The sequence below is a fragment of the Suncus etruscus genome, chromosome 10 (assembly GCF_024139225.1).
Source record: "Suncus etruscus isolate mSunEtr1 chromosome 10, mSunEtr1.pri.cur, whole genome shotgun sequence".
Classification (NCBI taxonomy): Eukaryota; Metazoa; Chordata; class Mammalia; order Eulipotyphla; family Soricidae; genus Suncus; species Suncus etruscus.
Window position 1 is genome coordinate 2,215,571 of NC_064857.1, and position 12,415 is coordinate 2,227,985.

The window sequence follows — 12,415 nt, forward strand, 5'->3', positions numbered from 1 at the left end:
CCTTGAAGGTGCTCAAAGATCTAATTGACTTGGACTCATGCCCACTGTTGCTATAGACTGGCCACTGATAATATGTCACAGTTTGGCCAACGTGGGTGGTTACTGGAGATTATGGTCACCAGTATCCAGTCACTACATTTCAATAAACTAATCTGTGTAGCTACTTGGAATAGCTACACAGATTATTTACAGACATCAGTTTACAGATATCAGTTGTGGGTTCAGTAGCTCTGCATAACAATTAAAGTGTTTGGTTTCCTTGAAGTGGGGGGGGGGTAGAGTTTGGTTATTCCATAATTCCCAAAAGAGAAAGGGAAGCCCCATATCCTCTATCCAGTAAGGATAGAGGAAGATGTCTCAGTTATATTAGTCCACAGTAAGTAATCCACACAGATATGAGAGTTATAAGAGGCAAGAAACTCCCACTCAATCTGCTCCACTCAAGAAGCCCACAAGCCTGCAGGAAAAAAGCTGCTCTCTCAGCCACCTGCCTCCCATTTATTCAGCTCCAAATTGCACCCCTTGCCCTATGGGGAGGGAAAAAGCAGACACTGAGAACAGGTACAAAGGAGAACAAAAGGTACAAGGACCTCTATAGACCTCTATAGACCTCACAAACAATCTGTGGCCTGAGGTTTTATAATTTGCCAGCACTGTGACTCAAAGTTGGAATTTATTTTTTGCTCCTGTCAGATGACTTTATCCATGTGTGTCATTTAAGCCTGGATATTATGTTTAAGCAGATTTTAGAGCTTATTAAAGGTACATAGCTCCTAGTACCGCATTTTAGGTCTACATTGAATTTGTAAATATCTACTGTGTTGTTGTATGTAGTTGTTTTCTTACTCACTTTCACCAGTTTCACTTGACAGGACCACATCAGTCAGAGAATTTGAGTTTGTGTAACTGAGAATACTCTGACCCAAATTCTGTCAGGCTTGGAAAACAGCCTGACATATATTGGATGGATTGGAAAGAAAGATCAGACGTTCATCATAATTTGTTAGGCTGATGTTACATAGATTTGGAAGTAAGACCCCTTTCTGGCTTCCCTGCCTTGGTGTGGGACCATAGATTTTGTTTAGGGGTTAGCAGGTTAGGCTCAGTGCCCAGGGACACACTGACCTGATCTGTTTTGACTTACCTTATGGAGACTCCTAAAAAGTGGGCTCAAACCCAAATGACCTTTCTTTCTCCTTACTGCGTCATTCACTCCATGCCATTTCTATGATCCGCCAAGTTGTTTCCCCATCACAGCTTCCTAAGTTCTCATTTGTTTTGTCTTTGTACTATTTGTGTGTGCTCCCTTTTCCAATCTTTCCTCCAAGTGGAGTTCCCTGCAAGAATTCAGGTTAGATCTACAGTACCCTTTCCTTCCACAGAGGTATTGCAGGAGGAGGAAAGTTTCAGGAACTTTTCTTCCTTCAGCCATCCTGGTCTCTAATAGATAAGCTCCTTTATATGAACGTCAACAATTTCTTCCAGTGCTCAGACACATTGAGTTCAAATTGGAAAATGCCAGAGGACGAAAGATAGAGTATTCACTGTTGTCTGCTTTGTAGTTTCTAGTCCATAGGGTCATACTCAGTAGTGCTCAGGACTTACTGCAAGCCCTGAGTTTAGGGATCACTCCTGGAGGTGCTCAGAGGACCATGACTGCCTACATATCAAGTGCTTTATTTCCTGTTCTCTCTCATCTGTCCTCTCACTGCCATTTGTTTGTATTTAACATTTTCTTTCTAAATTCTCAGTTAAAAAATTTTTTTAGCATCTTCATATAGTTACTCCATTCATTCGGTTAAGATTTTAAAACTGTATTCAGCAAGGGACATTGGACAAGGAAGGCATAGCTGTATCTTTTTTTTTTGGGGGGGGGGGCATACCCGGCGGTGCTCAGGGGTTACTCCTGGCTGTCTGCTCAGAAACAGCTCCTGGCAGGCACGGGGGACCATATGGGACACTGGGATTCGAACCAACCACCTTTGGTCCTGGATCGGCTGCTTGCAAGGCAAACGCCGCTGTGCTATCTCTCTGGGTCCACATAGCTGTATCTTAACAGGGAGTGTAACTTAATTAGAGACACACAATTTATCATGTTTCTCATATTTATATTCAATGCACTATTAAGCTTATTTTCCTTTTGCTGTAGTGACGGTATATGACGTGCATGTGACAACCGGTGAGCTATGGAATGCTGGAATAGAAGCAAATGTTTACATCTCTATCTTTGGAGATAAAGGAGATTCAGGATCCAGACAATTATTTAAATCAAAGAGCTCCTTCAATTTTTTAAGAGGCCAAGTAAGAAAATGTCCTTTTTTAAAAGTAGATATAAATGCTTAAAGTGTGAATTTCTTCAAAGAATAATTTAATATTAATGAGCTTATTCACTTCATTGCAAATCCATAAAATGTTGATTATACAAAACTGAAACTCTGGACCAGATGTTCCCATGCTAATGTGACCTACCATGACCTTCTCAAAAAAAATTACTCAGTTTTTCCTTGGATGTCTACCTTCTTTAAGCAAAAATCTGGACAATCCCAATCTCCTCACCCTCAATGCACCCATATCTTACTGTCATGTGGGTCTTTCCCATTTCTGGGTGTGGATAACAGGGTCTGAATCATACACATTAAGAAACATACTTCTAGACACCAAATCCCTTTCCAGACCCCGTATCCACCATACTATCTTATGTTCTTTTTATCTGTATTTGACTATTTTAGATATCTCATATAGTTCGAATATAATATTATTTGTGACTTTCTTACTCAGCATAAGATTCATCTGTGTTATGGATAGTGGTAGTTCTTTCTTTCTTTTAAATATTGAATAATTATTCATTTTGTGTATATGTCTTTTTTTTTGGTGTAAATATTGGCATTTTTAAACTTTATTTAAACACCGTGGTTTACAAAGTTGTTCATAATACAGTTGTTTCAGGCATTCAATGTTTGAGCACCAATTTCACCAATATTGTAACTTTTAACTGACCATTTTCCTATTTCCCTCCCATCCCTATATCCTGACCCTTAATAGATACAAAATAATTTATTTCATATTTCTTGTTAAAACAAAATGATATGTGTAATTATAAAAAAAGTTCAGTAAAAGAAAATTTGTAAAATTGGTTATATCTCACAGTGGGATTATTAAATCATTGACTAAGTATTTACCAAGCTGTTTGTTGCTAGTTAAGCCTTTTTTTTTCTTTTTCTTTTTTCTTTTTTTATCTTTATTTAAACACCGTGATTACAAACATGATTATAGTTGTATGATTACAGTCATGTAAAGAGCACCCCCCTTCACTGGTGCAACATTCCCACCACCAATTTCCCAGATCTCCCTCCTCCCTACCCCCCTACACCTGTACTCGAGACAGGCTTTCTACTTCCCTCATTCATTCACATTTTATGATAGTTTTCAGTGTAGTCATCTCTGCAACTGCACTCATCACTCTATGTGATGAGCTGCATGTCCTGAGCTGCACCTACCAGCCCTCATCTCTCTTGTCTCTGAGATACTGTTAAAAATGTCCTTCATTTTTCTTAAAGCCCATAGATGAGTGAAACCATTCTGCGTCTTTCTCTCTCACTCTGACTTACTTCACTCAGCATAATAGATTCCATGTACATCCATGTATTGGAAAATTTCATGACTTCATCTCTCCTGATGGCTGCATAGTATTCCATTGTGTATATGTACCACAGTTTCTTCAGCCACTCATCTGTTGAAGGGCATCTTGGTTGTTTCCAGAGTCTGGCTATTGTAAATAGCGCTGCAATGAATATAGGAGTAAGGAAGGGATTTTTGTATTGTATTTTTGTGTTTCTTGGGTATATTCCTAGGAGTGGTATAGCTGGATCATATGGAAGCTCAATTTCCAGTTTGTGAAGGAATCTCCATATCGCTTTCCATAAAGGTTGTACTAGACGGCATTCCCACCAGCAGTGAAAAAGAGTTCCTTTCTCTCCACATCCCCGCCAGCACTGCTTGTTTTCCTTTTTTGTGATGTGTGCCAATCTCAGTGGCGTGAGGTGGTACCTCATAGTAGTTTTGATTTGCATCTCCCTGACGATTAGTGATGTTGAACATCTTTTCATGTGCCTTTTGGCCATTTGCCTTTCTTCTTTTCAAAGTGTCTGTTCATTTCTTCTCCCCATTTTTTGATGGGGTTAGTTGTTTTTTTCTTGTATAGTTCTGTCAGTACCTTGTAAATTTTGGATATTAGCCCTTTATCTGATGTGTATTGGGTGAATAATTTCTCCCACTCAGTGGGTGGCCTTTGTATTCTGGGCACTATTTCCTTTGAGATGCAGAAGCTTTCAGCTTAATATAGTCCCATCTGTTTATCTCTGCTTCCACTTGCTTGGAAAGTGCCATCTCCTCCTTAAAGATGCCTTTAGTCTCATGTCCTGGAGTGTTTCACCTACATGTTGTTCTATATACCTTATAGTTTCAGTTCTGATATCAAGGTCTTTAATCCATTTGGATTTTACCTTTGTACATGGTGTTAGCTGTGGGTCTGAGTTCGCTTTTTTTGCAAGTGGCTAACCAGTTGTGCCAACACCACTTGTTGAATAGGCTTTCCCTGCTCCATTAGGATTTCTTGCTCCTTTATCAAAAACAAGGTGGTTATATGTCTGAGGAACCTTCTCTGAGTACTCAAGCCTATTCCACTGATCTGAGGGTCTGTTTTTATTCCAATACCATGCTGTTTTTATAACTGTTGCTTTGTAATACAACTTAAAATTGGGGAAAGTAATGCCTCCCATATTCCTTTTCCCAAGGAGTGCTTTAGCTATTCGAGGTTGTTTGTTGTTCCAGATGAATTTCAGAAGTATTTGATCCACTTCTTTGAAAAATGTCATGGGTATCTTTAGAGGAATCGCGTTAAATCTGTACAATGCTTTTGGAAGTATTGCCATTTTAATGATGTTGATCCTGCCAATCCATGAGCATGGTATGTTTTTCCATTTCCGCGTGTCCTCTCTTATTTCTTGGAGCAGTGTTTTGTAGTTTTCTTTGTATAGATCCTTCACATCTTTAGTCAGGTTGACTCCAAGATATTTGAGTTTGTGTGGAACTAATGTGAATGGGATTGTTCTCTTAATGTCCATTTCTCCCTATCATTATTAGTGTATAAAAAGGCCATTGATTTTTGTGTGTTAATTTGTATCCTGCCACTTTGCTATACAAATCTATTATTTCTAGAAGCTTTTTGGTAGAGTCTTTAGGGTTTTCTAAGTAGAGTATCATGTCATCTGCAAACAGTGAGAGCTTGACTTCTTCCTTTCCTATCTGGATTCCCTTGATATCTTTTTTCTTGCCTAATCGCTATAGCAAGTACTTCCAGTGCTATGTTGAATAGGAGTGGTGAGAGAGGACAGCCTTGTCTTGTACCAGAATTTAGAGGAAAGGATTTTAGTTTTTCTCCATTGAGGATAATATTTGCCACTGGCTTCTTGTAGATGGCTTTGACTATATTGAGAAAGGTTCCTTTTAATCCTATCTTGCTGAGAGTTTTCATCAAGAATGGGTGTTGAACCTTATCAAATGCTTTTTCTGCATCTATTGATATGACCATGTGATTTTTATTTTTGTTGTTGTTTATGTTGTGTATTATATTGATAGATTTACGGATGTTAAACCATCCTTGCATTCCTGGATGAAACCTACTTGATCAAAGTGAATGATCTTCTTGATGAGGCACTGGATCCTGTTCGCCAGGATTTGTTGAGGATCTTTGCATCTGTGTTCATCAGGGATATTGGTCTGTAATTTTCTTTTTTGGCAGCATCTCTATCAGGTTTTGGTATTAAGGTGATGTTGGCTTCATAAAAGCTATTTGGAAGTATTCCTGTTTTTTTCGATTTCATAAAAGAGCCTGGCCAGAATTGGTAGTAGTTCCTCTTGAAAGGTCTGAAAGAATTCATTCGTGAATCCATCAGGGCCTGGGCTTTTGTTTTTGGGTAAATTTTTGATTACAGTTTTAATTTCCTCAATAGTGATGGGGGTGTTTAGATATGCTACCTCTTCTTTATTCAACCGTGGAAGGTTATATGAGTTCAGAAATTTATCCATTTCTTCCAGGTTCTCATATTTAGTGACATAGAGTTTCTCAAAGTATTCTCTGAATACCCTTTGAATCTCTGCAGTATCTGTAGTGATCTCCCCCTTTTCATTTCTAATACGCTTTATCAAGTTTCTCTCTTTCTTTTGCTTTGTGAGTTTTGCCAATGGTCTATCAATCTTGTTTATTTTTTCAAAGAACCAACTTCTGCTTTCGTTGATCTTTCGGATTGTTTTTTGGGTTTCCACTTCGTTGATTTCTGCTCTCAGCTTTGTTATTTCCTTCTGTCTCCCTATTTTTTTGGGTCCTTTTGTTGAGCACTTTCTAGTTCTATTAGCTGTGTCATTAAGCTACTCAGGTAAGCTCCTTCTTCCTTCCTGATGTGTGCTTGCAAAGCTCTAAATTTTCCTCTCAGTACTGCTTTTGCTGTGTCCCATAAGTTCTGATAGTTTGTGTCTTTATTGTCATTTGTTTCCAGGAACCTTTTGATTTCCTCCTTGATTTCATCTCAGACCCACTGGTTATTGAGTATGAGGCTGTTTAACTTCCAGGTGTTAAATTTTTTCTTCTGTGTCCCTTTGCAGTTCACATCTAACTTCAGAGCCTTGTGGTCAGCAAAGGCAGCCTGCAAAATGTCTATCTTTTTTATTTATGGAGGTATGTTTTATGTGCCAGCACGTGATCTATCCTGGATAATGATCCATGTACATTGGAAAAGAATGTGTATCCAGGTTTCTGAGGATAGAGTGCCCTATATATATCTACTAGGCCTCTTTCATCCATTTCTCTTTGCAGGTCTAGTATATTTTTGTTGGGTTTCCATTTGGTTGACCTATCAAGTGTTGACAAGCCTGTGTTGAGGTCTCCCACAATTATTGTGTTATTATTGATATCCTTCTTCAGATTTGTCAACAATTGTATTAAATACTTTGCTGGACCCTCATTCGGTGCGTATATGTTTAGGAGAGTGATTTCTTCTTGCTGTACAAATCCCTTGATTAGTACATAATATCCATCTTTGTCCCTTACAACTTTTCTGAGTATAAAGTTTGTGTCATCTGATATTAGTATGGCCACCCCCGCTTTTTTAAGGGTGTTGTTTGCTTGAATGATTTTCCTCCAGTCTTTGATTTTGAGTCTATGTTTATTCTGACTATTCAGGTGTGTTTCTTGTAGACAGCAGAAGGTTGGCTTCAGTTTTTTGATCCATTTCGCCACTCTGTGCCTCTTAACTGGTGCATTTAGTCCATTAACATTGAGAGAAATAATTGTCATGGGATTTATTACCATCTTTGTGTAGAAGTTTGGTGTGTTTTTTGTTCTGTCTTATTTTTAGAGTAGATCTTTCAGTTTTTCTTTTAAGGCTGGTTTTGAGTCTGGAAAGATTTTGAGCTGTTGTTTATCTGTGAAGCTGTGTATACATCCGTCAAACCTGAAACTTAGTTTTGCTGGGTGCAATATTCTTGGCGAAGCATTTATTTCATTGAGTTTTGCCACTACGTCCCACCACTGCCTTCTGGCCTTGAGTGTTTCTGGTGACAGGTCTGCTGTAAATTTCAAGGATGCTCCCTGGATGTAATTTCCCTTTCGATCTTGCTGCTTGCAGTATTCTATCTCTATCGGTGGGTTCATCATGGTGACTAGGATGTGTCTTGGGGTGTTTCTACTGGGGTCTTTTTTAGCTGGTACTCTTCGGGCATGCAGGATTTGGTCACATGTTTTCTTTAACTCTGGTAGTTTCTCTGTGATGATGTTCTTAACCATTGATTCTTCCTGAAGATTTTCTTCTTGGGTCTCTGGAACTCCAATGATTCTAAAGTTGTTTCTGTTGAGCTTATTAAAGACTTCTATTTTCATCTTCTCATATTCTTTGAGTAAATTTTCCATTGTCTGATCATTTGATTTGAGGCTTTTTTACAATCTCTTCTGCTGTGTAAAGTTGTTATGCATCTCGTCTTCTAAAGCACTAATTCTATCCTCAGCTGCTATTAACCTGTTGGAAAGCTCATCCATTATGTTCTTCAATTCGTCTACTGAGTTTTTCAGACCTGTTATATGATCTGATATTTCAGTTTGGAGTTTTCTGATTTCTATCTTCATATTCTCTTGATTTTTATTAGTGTTCTGATTTATACTTTCTTTGATATCTGTTAGCAACCTCCATATTTCGTCTCTAAACTCCATTTCTGAAAGACTGCTTAGGTAGTTGGTCGTTGTTGGGTCATCAGAGTTTCCATCTTCATTCTCTATGGTTGAAGTTGGTCTGCGTAGTCTCCCCATTGTCACGCTTATGCTGTGGGTTTTTCTACGTGTTGTGGTGGTACTCATTGGCTAGGTGGAGTGCGCGGCCGCGAAGCGCAGCGGAGCGGCCCCGCTCCGGCCCCCAAACACTCACCTCAGCCGAGGCAAGCTGTCAGGGGATGCCAGGAGAAGTCCCCAAATGTCTGCCAAGCTAAAGAAACCAGCACAATCCACAACTCCAACAGAAAACACACGCCTCAGCGAGACACGCCTTGAAGAGATTAATGCTGAAGGAGGTCAAAGTTCCCAGGTTGATGCAGGCTGGGGGAGGTCCCAAAATGTCTGCCGGGCCTAGGGGTCCAGCAGTCAGCCTGATCCGCAACTCCGGCCCCCAAACACTCACCTCAGCCGAGGCAAGCCGTCAGGGGATGCCAGGAGAAGTCCCCAAATGTCCACAATCCACAACTCCAACAGAAAACACACGCCTCAGGAGACACGCCTTGAAGAGATTAATGCTGAAGGAGGTCAAAGTTCCCAGGTTGATGCAGGCTGGGGGAGGTCCCAAAATGTCTGCCGGGCCTAGGGGTCCAGCAGTCAGCCTGATCCGCAACTCCGGCCCCCAAACACTCACCTCAGCCGAGGCAAGCCGTCAGGGGATGCCAGGAGAAGTCCCCAAATATATATATGTCTTATATTTCTTTACCTATTAAGCAGCTGATAGAAAATTTGGTTCTTTGGAACAGGATATTGTGAATATCATGGCTGTAAAAATAGGCATGCAAATATTTCTTCAATTCCTTTTATTAAATTATTTCACTATGCACAAATCAATTACTGGGTCACAATAAGATTCCAGTTTTGGGCCCGGAGAGATAGCACAGCGGTGTTTGCCTTGGTGGTCTTGGCCCTTGTGCTGAACCTCGGATGGAGTCTGGAATATTGTCTTTCATTATGTTTCCAGAAAAGGCATTCCGTTGCAATTGCCTCAGTCATGTCTCTGGAATTAGAGATCATGGTTGATGTGAAGGTCATAAACAAACCCTGGACTAGGGTGTTCTTGTTGGTCCCAGAATACATACTGTCTGGTCATGGTTCTATCAGCCAATTATCTGTAGATCATGTTCTTGGCTTTTGCACAGCCCGAAGTGTGACAAGTCTTCTGATTTTGTCTTGATGAAGTTGATGAAGTAGAATAACCTGTTCTTATGTTCATTTGTTCCCAATTTCCTCGTTGTCAGGATATCATATGAGAGCTGGCACATGTTAGTGTTCGAGCAGTTTTCAGGATGTCACGAATGGGATTTGGTTCCTGTAGCTGTTGTGAAGAACTGTGTTGCTTCTATGTCTGGGATTCAGGGTTCAAGGCTTGACGGTCGGTGTCTAATCTCCTGGAGTCTAAGATGGGTCCACATGACATATTTTTAAGGTGGGAGATTCCCCTGTATTGTAAATAAGTATGAGGTCTTATCCCTAGTAGATAAGAGCTTGTTTATATACATGAGCTTTCCCCTTTTTTAGTGTGCCTTTGCAGGAAGAAATGGTGCTTCATTATATTGCCAGTGTATTTGGGGGTGGAAAGAGAAGAGCAGAAAAACGAGTCACTCACCCCCAAAAAGATGAAAATAGAAATAACAATATATTTACTCACATATGTATAAAGAAAAATGATTTAAAAAATGAATTAAAAATAAATAAAGAGGCAGTGTTATACAGGTCTTATACTTATGATGGAAGTATAGGTTTCCTCATTGACTTTTGAGATTTTCTTGTGAAGTGTGTGTTCCCAGGCACCTTTTCATCACACACCCTACCCTTCTTGAGATTGGTAAAGAATTTTCGGCAGGGGGTCTTGGGTAGAGTTCTTGAATTGGGAGTCCTTTTAGGGCTAAGACAGGTATCCAGCAACAGTCCACATTAGGAAGAGTTGGTAGGGAGGGCTATACAGTGTGGGTCAGCAGGGTGTTGGTTGTCTTTTCCTGCCGGGGACGAGGTGTGGGTTAGAGTGGGCGTCCCTTTGATTGGGTGCTGGGTACTGGTTCATTGGATTAGAAGATCAGTCTTGATGCCTAATAGATTAAGAACTGAGGTGAAGAGTTTTAATAAGGTGGAAAATCTGGATGGGATAGAGGGGTGAAGGATAGTCAGATTCCTAGAAGGAAGAAAGGGGAAAGTATATGGAAGGGGAAGAAAAGAAGAAAAGAGAAAATAAGATTAAATATAAAGAGAAAAGAAAAAAAAGAAGTAGTGAGAAGAGAGGAGAGAAGAGCCAGGGCATTTTTTTTTTTTTTTGCTTGAATATGTTCGATGAGTAGGCCCCACAGTATAAGTCTGTAGTCACAGTTGCTGCTTTGGTGGTCTAGCTGGTCACATAATACCGTTCCTAAAAGAAGGTATAACCTAGAGATAAAGGATATGTTAAAGAGTTTTATCGAGACGATTTTCGTAATGCAACCCGGGTATGGTATCTCGTGTGGGTTAGCTCCAAGGAGCCATCTTAGATTGTCCACCCTTTGTATCCAAGAACGCCTGTGGACAAAAAAGCTGAGAGGTTACTTTAGGAGAAAAATGAGGCTATATTTTCACTTTTAAGTAGGACCAGTAACATCTGGCTCAAAACTAAAGCAGTAAAAAAATGATTTATTTCATCAAAACTGATATCTCCATTGTCAGCGTCATTAGTAAATGACTTTTTTTATTCATATCTGAAATGAAATGGTACTTCAAAAGAGACCAGAGGTACTTACTTTGATATTGACCAAGTCTAATAAAGTTGAAATTTTGGGCTAGAGAAATAGGACAGTTGAGAGTTACTTTGATATTGACCAAATCTAATAAAGTTAAAATTTTGGGCTAGAGAAATAGGACAGTTGAGAGTTACTTTGATATTGACCAAATGTAATAAAGTTAAAATTTTGGGCTAGAGAAATAGGACAGTTGAGTGGTTACTTTAAATATAGTAAGCTTACAGCATTAATACATATTATTTTGAAATGCTTCTGTTTGAGTCAGTGATTTCTCATGGTATTCTTTACCTGTAATCTTATATAAGATCCCTAAGAGATTATTTTGTGCCTTTGTAGTAATAGGCTGATTCACATACCTGTTCTCTCTACGCTGCTGTTTCTGGTTTCTTTATGGAATAATGTGTGGTCAAGAGTTTATGTTGTTCCTCTTTCATGTGTATTGGGCACTACTCCCCAGTATATGTGTGATGTTACAGTGTTTGGAGTTTCTACCCTGTTAAATCCTGCTATTTGATTTTTGAATATTAGTTGTATATATGGTGTAGTTTCTATGTGCTTCAGAATAGTGCTATCATTCTGTGTTTATCTTTCATCTTCTGGCTTACTTCATTTAACATAATATGTTCTAGGTCCATCCACGTTGCTGCAAAGTCTGTGATAGTATCATTTCTGACTGCCATGTAGTATTCCATTGTGTATAGATACCACATCTTAATGATCCACTTATCTGTTGTTGGACATCGAGATTGGTTCCAAGACTTAGCTATTATACTGAGTGCTGTGATAAATAGTGAGGTGCACATATATTTTGGAATGAATGTCCTTCCGACTTGGGGGTAGATACCTAGGAGAGCAATTGCAGGGTCAAATGTCAGCTCGATTTTGAGTTCCTTGAGCACTCTCCAGACTGATTTCCATAGGTGTTGGACTAGGGGGCATTCTCACCAGCAGTGGATGAGAGTGCCTTTCATACCGCATCCCCGCCAACATAAATTGTTCCCATTATTTTTGATGTGAGCCATCCTCACTGGTGTAAGGTGGTACCTAATTGTTGTCTTGATTTGGATTTCCCTAATGATGAGTGAAAGTGAACATGTTTTCATGTGTTTGTTGGCCATCTTTCGATCTTCTTCGGAGAAGTGTCTGTTCATTTTATCTCCCCATTTTTCTATGGCTTATTTGGTTTTGTGGAGCTCATCTTTCCTAGTGCTTTGTATATTCTGGATATCAGCCCTTTATCTGACATGTTGAGTGCAAAGTTTTTTTTTCCATTCAGTTAACTGTCTTCTTGTGTTAAGCATGGTTTCTTTTGCCATGCAGAAGCCTTTTAGTTTGGTGTAGTCCCATTTGTTTA

At 39.5% G+C, this 12,415-nt stretch overlaps 1 protein-coding gene across 1 annotated transcript in view; it reads left to right on the forward strand.

The window, feature by feature from the left end:
- RP1 (RP1 axonemal microtubule associated) overlaps positions 1 to 12,415 on the forward strand; it is a 249,468-nt gene that overhangs the window by 46,659 nt on the left and 190,394 nt on the right. Inside the window, exon 6 of the mRNA XM_049782407.1 lies at positions 2,150 to 2,301. Coding sequence (XP_049638364.1) covers positions 2,150 to 2,301 — 152 coding nt within the window. The remainder of the gene's footprint in view (positions 1 to 2,149; positions 2,302 to 12,415) is intronic.